The following is a 16,110-nucleotide window of genomic DNA, read 5'->3' as shown; positions in this document are numbered from 1 at the left end:
CACTGGATGCGCGCGTGTGAAGGAAAGGCCAGGCGTTCCTGAGCTTCATCAATGGCTGACAAAAGTAGCGAATCTTGAACTGCGGGAAAGCTTACCCTCGCGACCGCCATGAGCCTGCCACTTTCGTGTTTCGACTTTAAGAAGCCCTTCGAATGGCCACAATGAATTTTCCCGTTTGAGTATCACAGTTTCGCTTCCGGTCTTTGCCATATGCTACTGGTTAGGCAAAAGTAAGACCATCCCTATATACTATGGGCTCGCAAGAAGCTAGGTGGGTTTTGAAAAAGCTAGACTTCCGAGCATCAAAGTGCTTTGATGTCGTAGAGAAAAAGTGCAAAGTAATTTTTATTCGTCAGCCTAATAATTTGTGCTAACGCATCAAGTTGCACCAGTGAACGCAAGGAGGCGAAACGAAGCTTCACTGATATTTGTCGAATGTGTCTCGCTCAAACTTCGCAGAAGGTTCAAGATAGTGAAAGCCATTTCTTGCAGGGCGCGATCAGACGATACATGAAGTTGCAGTGGTCTGTGGGGTGTTACCACGATTGCCTGGATATTGTAAATGAGGCACTTCATTATATCGGGTAATAAAGACCGTAATAGCTTGCATCTGGGAATTATGGCAGCTTTGTACAAAACATAAATTCTTGAACTAATGTTCGAGAGGAAAGACTACCATTCTAACTAAAGCAGACGACATGCGGCTGATTCTATCAGGGGTGCAGCGCTTCCGTGCAGACGACAGGCAGATGACCAGTGTCAGTCATTGTGCGATCATCGTGAGAGGCCTGCCTCAGCTTTAATGTAAAGTGAATATTTTGAAAATTTGTGCCATGGAAGCAGGCAAGGTGCGAGCTGCTGGACGACCAAGAAAGATGCTTGATGAAGAAAAGACCAAGTACGCTCGGGTTTCTGCCGTGGATCGTTCCCGCATCATCGATGCGTACCGACGAGGTGGTGACTTGAAGCAATTGGCCCAAACACTGGGAATAAATATAAAGTCTGTGCGCTCAATCACCGCAACAGACCGCGAAACAGCCAAGAAACGTGGTGGCTCGTCAAAAACGTTTGACCGAGATGTGGTCAATACCTTGCGTGAAATTCTAGAAAAGAATCCATCCTTCACGCTTATGCAAATCCGGATGTCTTTGACAGACAAGTTTCCCGGTACCGAAATCAGCAAGTCCACCATCGATCGGCTTCTCGATGGCCATGGTTATACACTTAAGTTAATTACTCAGAGGCCGGTTGATCGTAACCGTCCTGATGTCAAGGAAGAGCGCTGCAAGTTCGCTCAATGGCTTCAAAACAAGGGTACCACAGTCACGTGGTACTACATCGACGAAACGAATTTCAACGTGTGGTGTGCAAGAAGTTTTGGCAGAGCGAAACGAGGCGCCTCAGCTATTCGTCTTGCAACCAGCACAAAGGGCGCGAATATAAATGTTTTGGCTTGCATGTCTACAAATGGCCTTCTGCATTGGACTTTAGTGGACAAGATCCACTGGGCTGTATTCAACGAATTTCTCGATGATCTGTCCAAGAAGGTTCATCATCAGGAACCTGGCATTGAAGCTGTGTTCTTGTTTGACAACGCGCCAGCGCACCGCCGCGCTGGGGAGGTTCTCTTGGCCACTATACTAACCACTCAGTGAAGCGGCTTCCACCCTACAGCCCATTCTTCAATCCAATCAAAGAAGTTTTTTCGAAGTTCAAGGCTGGTGTGAAAGGTTTTCTTGCTGAACGACGTGACCGTCTTTTCATGACACCACCAGGTATCTCCAAGAAACAGCATCGCCGGGCACTGTTGGTTGAGGCCGCGGGAGAGTCAATGCAGCACATCATGCGAGTTGAGTGCGCTGCCTACGACAGGCACAACTACACTTTTGTGCAAGCTCCCCTAGAGTGCCACGATATGTGAAAACTGCTCAGTGCTGCACTCAAAGGAAAGTCGACAGTCTTCCAACAAAGTGCTTTTGGTTTATATTAATAAAGTGTCCTCTCGCAGATCTACGCATAGCTCTAATGGTACGTAATTGTTTACCAGCGATTCACAGGCGTCGCCTTTGCAATGCAATCAATTGCTTCATAAGAGTTTAAAGGCACTTAACATACTAACCTTTCCTGCTAAATTTCGAATAAGCTCTTTTGCACATGAGTTTACTATAAGCCAATTGATGAAGCGTTGCTCCTGCTACGTTAACATTTTTGTTTCCAATTATTTCTTCAAGTCAATTGGTGCCTGTTGCGCCGTTCTAGTGAAACAAGGCTTAAGAATTCAGAAGGTTAGCAACTATAACGTCACCTCGGCTTCTTTGCACAAATTGGCTCACACATGTCAGTTCCTAGTCGTCATAATCGAATCACCTTTTGAGCAACCTTTCATTTTATGTCCATGAAGCTGTGATTTGCGAGTAGTCAAGAAAATTGAAGTGAAAATAGTCACCATTGACCACCAGTATTTCGACCACATCCACAATCTCAGAGGAAAAATATTCACCTATAGCAAAATGAAGGAATGATGGCTACCATTATCAAAGTGACTCGTGATTACTGGTGACTAATTTTTAGCAACCACAAGTTATAAAATTTGAATCATCCTTCGAATTATCATTTGACATCTATGAAACCACAAACTCTAATTTTAACAGAACGCTGTACTGAGCTTATCACTAGTGATCACTAATAACTCTTTACTATCAGGTAGCAATGGTAGTAGAGAAAACACTAATTCAATAACATTTTGATAGATATCAATGACTATTAGATATCAGTTGGCAGTGGTAACGCAAAAGTGCTCATCGTGCTACAGCTTCATTGATACTACCGACGGCACTCACGAGGGAAAGCTGCCTCAGGAATAGTAAAATAGGTGAATAATACTCACCAGTGACTTAAGTATACGAGTTTATAGTAGGCATAGTGAGTCACTCGTTTCATCGTATTTCCTTGGATGTATATGACGTCATGCTGCGCAAAACACCAAGAACCCCGAACTGCACATTGTATTTCACTTGTGATCGCTAGTGAATTGACCATATCAGTTGTGCAATTAAATGGTATTCATGACTGTTTTAGCGGTACTGATGACAAGGTCTTTGATTGGAGGCTGCGGATATCGCAGTAGTATAGTGAATCGTATTCGCTAACGACCGAAGCCTCCTGACATCGAATCAACCTTTATTGTTTCGTTTGATAGCCATGGCCAAATCGCATGTGTACCATTAACTCAACGTACTCATGCTGACGTTTCCTCTCAATTAATTTGGAGAATGCTCATCTTCTGTGTTGCTCTCATAACGAAGTAGAAAATTTTAAAAAATGGCTGGGGCTTAGCTAAGGGTAGGCCTGGATCTCTCGAAGCGAAAAGGTTCGGTGATGCTTATGGTTTAGCTTATGGTTACGCTTTATGATTTAGCCTATGGTTATGCTTACGGTTAAGCTTATGGTTGTGCTTTATGATTTAGCCTTGGATATGCTTACGGTTTAACTTATGGCTATGCTTATGGTTTAAGTTATGGATATGCTTACGGTTCAGCTTATGGTTATGCTTTATGATTTAGCCTATGGTTATGCTTACGGTTTCACTTACGGATATGCATTGGTTAGCTTATGGTTATGCTATACGTGTGCCTTGTGTAGTTATGCAAATTGCTTATCAATGATATAAACCATAAGCAATGCAGGATTATTAAACTTCTTTATTCATCATTGTTGGGCACATTGTCTTGCAATTTCTGTACAGCCATAAACACATGTCTCTCTGTATCGGTAGTATCACTCTCTTCTCCTTCCATGTTGAATGCGCATGCCTATACTCTGACAAGCGGTTATATAGTCGGCCTCCGCAATAAACACGCACTTGCGTCCAACGTCAAACGATGACGCATAGCGCGCGGAAGTGGGCACCTGCACCGTCTCCTAACACGCTTATGGAGCCAATTCGACTCCGAACATGCTCACGGAGCCAATTCCGACATACGCCGGCTCGCGCGATGCGCGGTGTTTACAGCGTAGTGGAGCTTTTCGTTTCAAAACCTCCAGAAGCGGTCGTTAGTCCCGTGGCAGGATAGCTACTGGTCTACCACCTCGCTCTTTCATTTTCAAGGTCACGTGTTGACTGATAATACGTTCCCAAATTTTCAGCAGTCTTGAAATCCAAAGGTTCGTGAATTCCGTTGTGCCTGGATTAAATTCACCGGCGCTTGGATTATTTCGGCTGGCGTTTGGATTAAATTGAGTGGCGTTTGGATTAAATTGAGCGGCGCTCGGATTAAAATCACTGGCACTTGGATTAAACTGACTGGCGCTTAGATTAAATTGACTGGCACTTGGATTAAATTGAGCAGGAAAACCTGTAGATCTTCTGAGCACAGTTCAAACTACTTTGTCGTCATCTACATCCACAGTTTTATCCTGTTCTGCTTCCAAGTGTCTAGCTGTTGCACTCTTCTCTCCAACCTCATTATTCTTATATTCGTTCTCAAGCAGGTGAACCATGATACGACCATCAACCTAACCATGTTTTGAAATTTCCTGACTTTAGCTCTGATAAGGAATATATTACTTATCATGATTATATTTTACCTCCCTGTGCCTTGGAGACATAAGGCATGAAAAAAAAACAATGAGGGAGTGTCATGTTCAAATCACTGGCACTTGGATTAAATTAACTGGCGCTTAGATTAAATTGACTGGTGCTCAGATTAAATTGACTGGCGTTTGGATTAAATTGAGCGGGAAAACCTGTAGTTCCTTCATTTGAATGGGCTAGTGGTCTAGTTGGTTAAACATGTTTGCATTGTGCTGCCTTGCTCTTCCAGCACTCTGGACAAGTCATGCACATGCCAGGCAGAGTGCTCAAAAATTTAAAAATTACACATAGATAGTAAACATTAGCACAACCATAGCCGTACCTAGGAAATATTTTCAGGAGGCGGTTTTGCATGGACAGTATGTGACAGTCATTTTGAAATATTCACTTAATTTTGCCTGTGAATCAAGCACATTGCTCAGGGTGTCTACCAACCAGGAAAGCCGGGAATCCTCAGGGAACTTGAATAGTCTGGAAATACTCAGGGAAAACTCAGGGAATTTGTGCTTCTATCAGGGAAAATTAGCTGTAACTTTATTGAAAGGGAACGAAAGTCGTGTTAATGCTAGTTACAGTAACAGGAATCGCAACGAATCGTCATTGACGCTGTGTCATCGGCACGAGGTATTGCCAGAGTAGTTAACGACCGATTTTCCCGACGCCCGATTTTTCAGACATGCCCGATAATTCGCATGGCTTTGCGGCACCACCACGTACTCCATATTGTCAATGTATATTGCCCTGACTGCATTTCTGAAATCGCATTAATCAAAGCCGCCACCGCTGCCATGTTGATTATAGACCTCAGACTGCCCAGGCGGCACTGCGGAAAAACCCGTCGCCAGTGCCCCCATCGCAGCCTTGGCACGAACTGAGTAGTGCAAGGAGAGCTGTCCGCAAGCGAAGGTGCATTGGCCACAATGGACCCTTCTCTTTCGTTTGTGCTCAGGCACGGTTTCCTAAAAATCAAGGACCTGGAAAGCTTCTTCCGCCCATCCACGCTACGGAAAGGAAGCGCAGCAGGGCTAAGTACGTGTACAATATAAAATAAAGTCTCAAGTGTTATTTCGGCAAGCTGCAACTCGCAAGTACAGAGAGCATCAGGTTTTGTCTATAGGCATATCAGCATAAAAATCTATGCATTTCAAATTGGTTCATATTGAACCTGTCCTGAACACAAGACTTAAGTATCTCCTATATTTTTATGTATTTTATAGTAATGTTTTGTCTCGCAATTATTTACAGAGTAAATCCTTTCATAGCCTTTTCCAGGGTGGCAAACAGAAAACGTTTTCCAAGGCAGCAAACAGCGTACGATCATAACGAAAGTAAGCTTCCTACAGTGCCTACACGCTGCATCTTTCTTTCTCGCAGGAGCTACAGCATCGCTCAGTACCTTAATTTGAACTTTTCGCAGACCCTTCGAGCAACAAGCGCGCCAAATAAATGTCAACAAACGCGAAATATTTTTCTTTACACACGTGCGTTACTTTGCAATTACACATCCAGTGCTGCTACAGCAACTTTATTGCTCACATTTGAAAAACGCAGTCGAACAGGCTCAGCACATTGCGAAGCGTTCTTGTTGTATCGGCTCAGAACATACAAAATACCGAAGGTAGAAATGAGCTCACGATACAACGATGCTCTAGAACGGGATTTTGAATTCATAAACGAACCAAAATGTTTGGTTAAGCTGACCTGCCAAATCTCTCCATTCCACTTGTTGAGTCAAGCGCAGGCGGACGTCTGTTAAAAGGTGGAGATATTGATAGCACATTAGGAGGATGGTTCGCAACGGTGTTTTTTCTATTACCAGCGAAGTGGCGGCTGTAGATTCTTGAGTTTTCGCTTGGTTACCACGGTCCTCCGTCAGACCTACGCAACACAATTACAGAACAAAATTGTCGCACTTTCTCATGCGAGCCGCTTTGTTGTAGAGAATGCAAGTAATTCGATTACCCAACAGGTTGAATGGCCCGTATCCAGCGCTCTCGCCTTTCCCCTTCATTCGATCGCGATGGAAATCGGTAAAACTGAACGTTGTTATTCCGTCCTTCACGTTCATGGCAATTTACAACACAACAGTAGCATCAATTGCGGCGTTTCTTCGTAGCTCGCGGTGCTATCCCGGTTGCCGTCGTTTCCGCCATCAGTCTGAAGAGTGAGCCAGCAAGCGCTTTATGGCAGTTCGGCGGCCCGTCCGACTATCGTAGAAATCCATAGCTCTCTGTCTGGGTGTTAAATGCGCAAACCACTCGCAATATGGACCAAAATCTAGTTAAATCGTTGTTTCGCAGTCGTTAGCTGCCTAGGCAACTTAGCAAGAGAGTCGGGCTTCGCACTACTCAATTACTGCCTCTTCGCGCCGGCAGGTGGCGCTACGCGTCTTGCAAAACTCCAGAGTCTGATGTCCATCTCGCCGCCTCGAACCGGCACTTGCGCACGCAGATCCGCTGGCAGCTGTAGTCGCCACTGCGGCAACGTTAGGCCTAGCTGCTTCTACGTTCGCTGTTAAGCCTCTTGCCATTCTGTGCCGTGTTTTTCATTGAAAGAATTCGCCGCTGTCAGCAATGGCACCGACTCCGCCTTTGTAATCCTCGCGATTGGCTTCGAAGCTCGCAGAGCAAAGCGCGTTGCGTTATGCCTGTCTCTGAAAGTTAGCTTCGCCTTTGTACAGCAGTGTGACGCGGTGAAGCATAACAAGCGTGGGAAGGGGCAATTGTCACGGGACACAGTATGTATTCCTTAATTATACACGCGTGCACCCCCGTGTCCTGTCACAGTACGAGCACCGATATGCTTAATAAGTGTACTGGCAGGCTTTAAGAGCTTTTTCGGACGAGCCTGTGTATATTTTAGCCCTTAAGGGCAGTTAAAGACATGCATTCATTTTTTTCGGACTGCCCGATTTTTCGGATGTTATTGCGACCCCTAGGGAGTCCGAAAAATCGGACGTTGACTGTACAACTGACCAAGAGGATGCTTCAAATGATCCATGGGCTGAACGGGTGGCAGAAAAAGGATGAGAACAGAAAGGACCGACACACCGAGGAATTAACAAGAAAGCAAGCGTGCTGCCGCCACTTTGAAGGAGCTTGAGCTCAAAAAACAAAGTGTTGGCTGACGCCGAGATACAGGTGTCCCACATCCAAACAAAAATTAACTCTTTAAAGCAGTGAAACCCAACACTGAGATGTTGTGTAGGGGCTGAGAGTATGTAAGGACAGTTCAGGTTGACTTCCCAGCTGCTGAGAGAGAATCTTAGTTGTGACAAAGTTCAGGCATCATACCAATGACCTTGCTATCAGTTGATAAAAATAGCTCATATTAAAAAATAATTTACTTATGTATGCATCTCCTTTACATTCGTATGTGAAAATGTTCGACTCGATTTGGAATGGGTTTTGCCATTTTTTTCGCTGTGCATTTTACTAACACCTTCCTTCTGTTTTCTTTTTAAATAAAATAGATATTACTCCTTACGATTCAAACTGGATTAAGTCATTTTTTTTTTCAACATGCTTTCTAGAGAGTGACAGCATCGGGCAACATGGTGCCAGCCTGTCTTGACGTAAAACAAAGTTCTGGCTCATTCAGGGAATTTTGCAAAGGTGGCAAAGAAAAATCTAGAAAACTCGGGGAATTTGAAAATGTCAACTTGGTAGACACCCTGATTGCTGACATATTACAGTACTATAAATATATTATGCATCTTTACATATACATATTGTTACGTGTGGCTGGAGCCCAAACCTATATACAATTTATTTACAGGGAAGCTAACGGAAAGCCAATATGGCGATGCTATATCAAGCGAGCCCGCGTCGTCTTCTTCCTCCTCAGTGCAGACTCACTGTGGCGGCTGTTCCGTAGCATCACCCCAGCGGTAGAAGCACCGTCCCGGTGCTTAATCTACACATCCGCCATGAAAGGTGTCTGGTATGGCTTTAGTCTCGCCACGTGAATGATGTCACTTGCAGCCGACGATGACGCTGACAGGTCGGCGGGGAGGACTTCATACGTGACATCGGTCACTTGTCGCACCACACGTGGTGCGACAAGTGACCACACATGGGCCAGTGTAGCGCGACAGCAGCTTTTCGGAAAGGCCCACACGTCAAATGGGTGACCAGAGAACCCGGAGTAAAGTGCACGTTGCGATGGTGGCAATCATAGAGGCGTCTCTGATGCTCCTGTGAGCCCTCGAGACGGGTGCGGGCAAGTTGGCGCGCGTGGTCGGCATGTTCAATCGCGTCGCAGGTGTATTCAGTGGTTGAACGTGTGGCTGAGGGCAACAAAGTGTCCAAGGGCAACGCGGGTTCTCGGCCATATAGGAGATAAAATGGTGAATAGCCGGCAGTGTTGTGACGCGATGAATTATACGCGAATGTCACATATAGTAAGTGAAGATCCCAGTCGTGGTGGTCGGTCGCAACGTACTTTGAAAGCATGTCGGTAATGGTCCGGTTGAGGTGCTCCGTGAGGTCGTTGGTCTGGAGGTGGTAGGACGTGCTGAACTTGTGCTTTGTTGAGCAAGAGGGGAGGATGTCTTAGACGACTGCCGTCAGAAAGTTGCGGCCACGGTCAGTGAGTAATTGGCGCGGAGCACCATGCACTAAAATGATGTCACAGAGCAGAAAGTCAGCAACGTCAGTAGCACAACTTGTCAGAAGGGCTCTGGTGATTGGGTACCGCATAGCATAATCAGTAGTGATGGCGACCCATTTATTTCTGGAGCCCGAGAGAGGAAACGGTCCAAGAAGGTGTAGACCAACGCGGAAAAAGGGTTCCGGTGGGATGTCGATCGGCTGGACACATCCAGCTGGAGGTGTGGAGGGCTTCTTCCGGCGCTGACAGGGCTCACAAGCGGCAACGGGAGCGGGCGAGACCCGGCCCAAAGAATCGACGGCCTACACGGTCGTATGTGCGCAAGACGCCCGAGTGTCCAGCCAAGGGAGCGTCATGAAGCTGTTGGAGAACAGTCGAACGCAGGTGTGATGGAATTACGAACAGAAGGTCAAGGCCATGTGGATCGAGATTGCAACGGTATAATGTCCCCTTCTTAAAGAGAAACATCCGGAGAGAGGCATCGCCAGGCGTTGACTCCAGATGGTCGATGAGGACTCGTAATGAAGGATCGCAGCGTTGCTCGTTGCAGATTTCAAGCAACTGGGACACAGAGAAAACGCAAGCGATGGCGTCCGCATCAGCCGGTTCGTCGACAGGTTAGCGGGACTAACAATCGGTATCCTGGTGCAAGCTTCCCGTCTTATATACCACGGAGAAAATATATTCTTGCAGGCGAAACGCCCAGCGAGCGAGTTGTCCCATGGGGTCCTTGAGTGAGGATAGCCAGCAGAGCGCGTGGTGATCAGTGATGACACAGAAGGGGCGTCCGTACAAGTATGGACGAAACTTCGCAACAGCCCACACAAGAGCGAGGCACTCGCGCTCTGTGATTGAATAATTGTGCTGAGCGGGTGATAGAAGTCGGCTGGCATAGGCTATAACGCGGTCATGTCCACACTGGCGTTGTGCTAACACTGCTCCTATGCCGTGACCTCTGGCATCAGTTCGAGCTTCCGTTGAGGCAGACGGGTCAAAGTGGGCCAGAATTGGAGGCGTGGTAAGGAGAGTAGTGAGCTGCGAAAAAGATGCAGCATGGTCAGGTCCCCAAGAAAATGGGGCGTCTTTCTTCAAGAGGTCGGCAAGGGGACGTGCGATAGTCGCAAAATCCTTCACAAAGCGTCGAAAATAAGATCACAGCCCTACGAAACTACGAACATCTTTGGTAGACTTCGGAACAGGAAAGTTCGTAACGGCGCGTGCGAGGACACCTCGCATGCCTCTGGTTTCCACGAGGTGTCCAAGGACGGTGATTTGGCAGCGAGAGAAGTGACATTTTGATGAGTTGAACTGGAGACCGGCGCGGCGAAACACGTCAAGAATCGCTGAAAGACGGTCTAAATGCGTGTGAAATGTGGGCGAATAAACGATGACGTCGTCCAGATAACACAAACAGGTGGACCACTTGAACCCCTGAAGCAAAGAGTTCATCATTCGTTCGAAGGTGGAGGGCGCGTTGCAGACCGAAAGGCATCACCTTGAACTGATAAAGGTTGTCAGGGGTAATAAATGCAGTCTTCTCTCGGTCCATGTCGTCGATGGATATCTGCCAGTAGCCGGACCGTAAGTCGATAGAAGAAAAGTAGGTGGCATCGTACAAGCAGTCTAGAGCGTCATCAATACGTGGCAAAGGGTACACGTCCTTTTTGGGGATTTTGTTCAGGTGGCGATAATCTACACAAAAACACCACATTCCATCCTTCTTTTTGACAAGTATGACGAGAGAAGCCCAGGGACTACAGGAAGGCTCGATAATGTCCTTTGCAAGCATCTTTGTGACTTGCTGTTGGATAACACCTTGTTCGGATGCAGAAACACGATATGGACGTCAGTGTATAGGGTTCGCATCGCCAGTGTTTATGCGATGGGTCACGATGAACATTTGACCTAACGGTCGATTGTCAATGTAAAAAATGTCGCGATAGCGGTCAAGAACGCGGCAAAGGGCTTCAGCTTGAACAGGTGTAAGGTCAGAGGAAACCATCTTTTCAATGTCGACGTCAGTACCGTGCGATGACGTCACAGTATGGGCTGAGCTGTGACGATCTTCCACTGTGAATGGCTCAATCTCATCATCCTGCAAAACGCTAATTATAGCCAATGAAATCCCCTGAGGCAGAACTTTCGCGGTTAGCGCGAAATTGACAAGGGGAAAGCTGGTGCGGTTGCCAGTAATTGTCGGCACAGTGTGCAGCACGGTAACACCATGTGTAATTTTATAACTGCCGGAATTGGTGTGACCATGTAATTACCATCAGGTACAGCTGGTGAGGACAACAAGTCGACGTGCGTCACAGATTGAGGCGGTAGGCGAATAAAATCCTTGCAGCTCAAACGGCTTGGAGCTGGGTCCACAGGGTCGGCAAGAAGAGGCAAGTCAAGGCGAAGTGAGCCGGCCGAACAGTCAATGAGGGCCGAATGATTGGCAAGGAAATCCAGACCGAGAATGAGTTCATGAGGGCGATGCTCGATGGCGGTAAAGAGAATGACGGTTTGTCTCTCAGCTGTGGTGAGTCGGGCAGAGCACATGCCAAAAATAGCGACAGTCCCTCCGCCGGTGACTCGTACAAATCGGTTCGGAGCGGGCGTCAGAACTTTCTTGAGCCGACAGCGAAGAGCAGCACTCGTAATGGACACATGCGCCCCTGTGTCAATCAACGCGGATACAGGAACATTGTTGACGAGAACGTCCAAAAGATTCTTGTTCGTGGGTAAGGTGAAGCGAGGATTTCATGCCAACGTCTTCTTTGCAGCTTCACCTCGAGAAGCTGCACTGTCTAGTTTTCCGGTCGGGGGTGCGGCGAGTAGGTCGGAGAAGGAGCATGGTGTGACGGGGGCGAACGAGATTGACGACGGGAGGGAGAAGGCGAGCGAGAGTAGCGGGGTCGTGTCAAAGGTGTCGCAGGGTCAGATGATGGAGCGGGCATAGAAGGGGCGAAGGAAAAGGACGCGCTAGAGGGGCGAGGGTGGTAATCCAGGGTGTCTACCAACCGGGAAAACCGGGAAAACCGGGAAAACCGGGAATTCTCAGGGATTTTGAGTAGTCTGGAAAAACTCAGGGAAAACTCAGGAAATTTGTGCTTCTATCAGGGAAAATTAGCTGTAATTTTTTTAGAGGGTCAAAATTCGCGGTAATGCTGGCTCGAGAAACAGACAGGACTCGTAACGAATCGTCGTCGGCTGGAGGAGTTGCCAGTGTACAGTCAACGACCGACTTTCCGGATTCCCGATAACTCGGACGGCTTCGCGGCACCACCACGTACCGCAAAGAGTCAATGTATCATAACGTCTGAAAATTCAGACGCAAGAACTCTTCGCTGTCCGATTTTCTAAACGTTTTGCGTGATCGCAGGTTCGAGACGGCATTAATGAAAACCACCACCGCTGCTATTTTGATTACCTCGCCACCTTGAACCGGTGCTCTCGCACGCAGATGCGCTGGCAGCCGTGGCCACCACTGCGGCAACGGTAGGCCTAGCTGCTTCGACGTTCGCTGTTAAGCTTCTTGTCGTTCGGTGCCGTGTTTCTTCATTTCTCCGCTGACAGCAATAATTTTGTCTTCGAAGCTCGGAAAGCACGGCGCATTGCATAATGCTCTTTCCCGAAAGTCTGCTTCGCCTCAATACAGTCGTGTCACGCGGTGACGCGTACAAGCTTAGGAAGGGGCAATTGTCGCGGGACACTGTATGTATTTCTTAATTTTACACGTGTGCACTCGCCCTCACCTGTCACAGTAGGAGCACCGATATACCTAATAAGTGCACTGACAGGCATTCAGAGCTTTTTCAGACGTACATGTGTCGATTTTAGCCCTTAAGGGCAGTAAAAGACATGAATTTATTTTTTCGGACTGCCTGATTTTTCGGAAGTTTTCGCGGCCCCTAGGGGGTCTGAAAAATTGGACGTTGACTGTAAATTGACCAAGAGTATTCTTCAAATGGTCCGTGGGGCGAACGCGCGGCGAAAGGAGGACGAGAACAGAAAGGATCGACGCACTGAGGAATGAACGACCACTTCTTTGAAGGAGCCTGCGCTCAAAGAACAAATTGTTGGCTGATGCTGAGATGCAGGTGTCCCTCATCCAAACCAATATAAACTCTTTAAAGCAGTGAAACACAACACTGAGGCGTCTTGTGCGAGCTGAGAGTATGTCAGGACAGTTGCATGACACTGAGCATGCTATCAGTTCATAGAAATAGCTCATATTCGAAAATGTTTGCTTCTGTATGCATCTCCTTTTTATTTGTGCTAGAGAATGTCCAGCTCGATTTGAAAATTTTTTCGAAGACATTTTATTTGCTGTGCATTTTAATAACCCCTCCCTTATATTTTTTTGAATAACATCAACACTACTCCTTAGTATTCAAATTGGATTAAGTCGGGTTTTTTTTCAAATTTTTTTCATATGCTTACTAGAGAGTGACAGCATAGGGCGATATGGTTTCAGCGCGTCTTGACATAAAACATAGTTCTGCATCACTCAGGGAATTTTGCAAAGGCACTCAGGGAAAACCTGGAAAACTCAGGGAATTTGGAAATGTCAACTTGGTAGACACCCTGTAATCAGGAGAGTAGCGCATCGGAGAAGTCCAGCGGCTGCGGCAGTGGCGAGCGACATGTCCAATGCGTCGGCAATTAAAACAGATCGGCTTGTCGTCCATGATTCGCTATTCGGAGGTGTTGCGCTGTCCGTAAGAGGAGTAAGAAAAGCGCGGTGGGGACGTGAGTGGAGAAAGAGGTTCCGAGCGTATGGATCGAATGTATTGCAGGCCGACGTTGGACAGCTCTTGACGGACAATGGCCTGGATCAAGGAGATTGTCACAGGAGAATGATCAGGTGACGGGAATGAAGGGGCCGCCGGTTGTGCCCCTTCGATCTCACGACGAATGATGCAGGTCAAGTTGTCACATCGCGACGGCTGGTGGAAGAGGTCGTCACAGGATAACGTAGCAGCTGTGTTCGGAAGTCGCGTGATGTGCTGGGATACCTGGCAGCTTTTAGCATGCTGAAGATGGCGGTACTCCTTGAGGATTGCATCGATTCTGGTGACATTCGAAAACACCAATAAATTGAAGGTGTCGTCAGCAATGTCTTTGAGGACGTGATTAACCTTATCGTTCTCAGACATGGTCGGGTCAGCCTTGGCACAAAGGGCCAAGACGTCGAGAATGTACGACACGTAGTACTCGGTCGACGTCTGTACACGTGTGGCAAGGGCTTTCTTGGCGTTGACTTGGCGACCGAAGGAATTGGCAAAAAGGTCGCGGAGCTTCTCTTTGAAGAGATCCCAGCTCGAGATCTCCTCTTCGTGAGTCTGGAACCATGCAAGTGGAGCTCCGTCGAGGTAGAAAAGAACGTTCGTGAGCATAATAGTCGGGTCCCACCTGTGACTGGTGCTGACACATTCGTATAAGCGGAGCCAGTCGTCAACATCAGGACTGCCGACTCCGTTGAAAACACCAGAATCTCGAGGGCGGCAAACCGTGACATCGGTCGGGGCTGCAGGCAGAGACGGTTGCGTAGATGAAGTGCCACCGGCAGGAGCCGAAGTTGCACTGTCGCCGTTGTGACCGCTGCGAAGCTCCATGACGAGTACGGGGAACGTCCACCTCCACCAAATTAATGTTACATGTAGCTGGAGCCCAATACTATATACAATTTATTTACAGGGAAGCTAACGGAAGACCAATATGGCGGCACTGTATCAAGCAGGCCCACGTTGTCTTCTTCCTCCTCGGTGCAGCCTCACCGTGGCGGCTGTTCCGTAGCAATATAATGGAATATGTGTAAGTTACGCTAAACAGTATATCTCCATAGCGATAATTTCAGGAGATGTCAGAACCCCCTAACCCTTCCCTTGGTTACAGCCCTGAGCACAAACACTAACTTGAATAAAGCCTGAATAATGATAAAATTATGGTGTCACATTCTGCAGAGGTTGTAAATAGCAGCCATTTATGTCTCTGGCATGCTTTGGAACTGGCTACTGGTAACGGCTCTTGATAGACAATTGTCTTATGACCCTTCTGAAGGTACTCAAAACATTGCCATGAGTGGTATTTGACTACCTTCAGTGCTGTTCTTGAAGATTCTGAAACTGAAAAGAGCTTTACTTCCAGCCTGGCCTTCAGCCATAAGAAATTGACTGAGCACCAGCTTTTCTTTGCTGTCACAAAGTTTAAGCCAGCAGTTGGGTTCTTCTGGTGTTGGCAGCCAAGAACACATGCAACAGTTTGCGTGTAAGCCTTGTTTTAATACACTGCGTATTACTATCGTAACTGTGCAAGGTAATCACAGTGACAGAAAAAAAATGACATATATTATTATATTTTTTTTCCCACTTTTCATGTCAGAGATAGGCAAATACGTTTCCTTTAGTTTTTTTTCCCCCCCTTGATGACTTGCCCATAAATTCCAAGGTATTCATCAGTCAGCACTTGTACACTACAACTTCAGTGTCAAAATTTTACTTAAAAAATATGGGTGATAACTCACCAGTGCCTTCATTTTAAATCACAGCAAAGTGACCCGTGTGGTGAAAACAGCTGAGCCAAGCAATCCGCTGACTCCTGTAATGTCTGCCATAAAGAGTGTCCTTGGTTTTCCCTCGGAACATGCCAAAACCCAAGCATCAGTTCCACCTGGTCCTGGTAAGCTTTCTTAACTCTTAATAAGACTTCTTCTTGGGCATGTTGGTGGGGTTTACTGACAGTCTTGACACCTTGTGTGTGTATATGTCTTTCCTTATGTATGTCCCATCTAGTGCCCAAAAACCATATTTCCTAACTCTTTGCTGGAAAAGGGAGAGGATGCAAGAAGTGAAAAGTGGTTAACCAAGACCGTACCATGTGCACATCATGGGATCAGTGAAACACACTTGAGTGGA

The 16,110-nt window shown here is 46.9% G+C and overlaps 1 protein-coding gene across 2 annotated transcripts in view; it reads left to right on the top strand.

Annotated features, from left to right (window-relative positions):
• Positions 1-16,110, top strand: part of LOC135907718 (stomatin-like protein 1) — a 122,890-nt gene that overhangs the window by 61,745 nt on the left and 45,035 nt on the right. For both annotated transcript variants that reach the window (XM_065439438.1, XM_065439439.1), the window contains exon 7: positions 15,744-15,874. In XM_065439438.1, the coding sequence (XP_065295510.1) occupies positions 15,744-15,874 (131 nt within the window). The remainder of the gene's footprint in view (positions 1-15,743; positions 15,875-16,110) is intronic.

This window comes from Dermacentor albipictus, chromosome 1, assembly GCF_038994185.2.
Source record: "Dermacentor albipictus isolate Rhodes 1998 colony chromosome 1, USDA_Dalb.pri_finalv2, whole genome shotgun sequence".
Lineage (NCBI taxonomy): Eukaryota > Metazoa > Arthropoda > Arachnida > Ixodida > Ixodidae > Dermacentor > Dermacentor albipictus.
The sequence above is the reverse complement of the archived record's forward strand: the minus strand, read 5'-3'. Positions and strand labels throughout refer to the sequence as shown.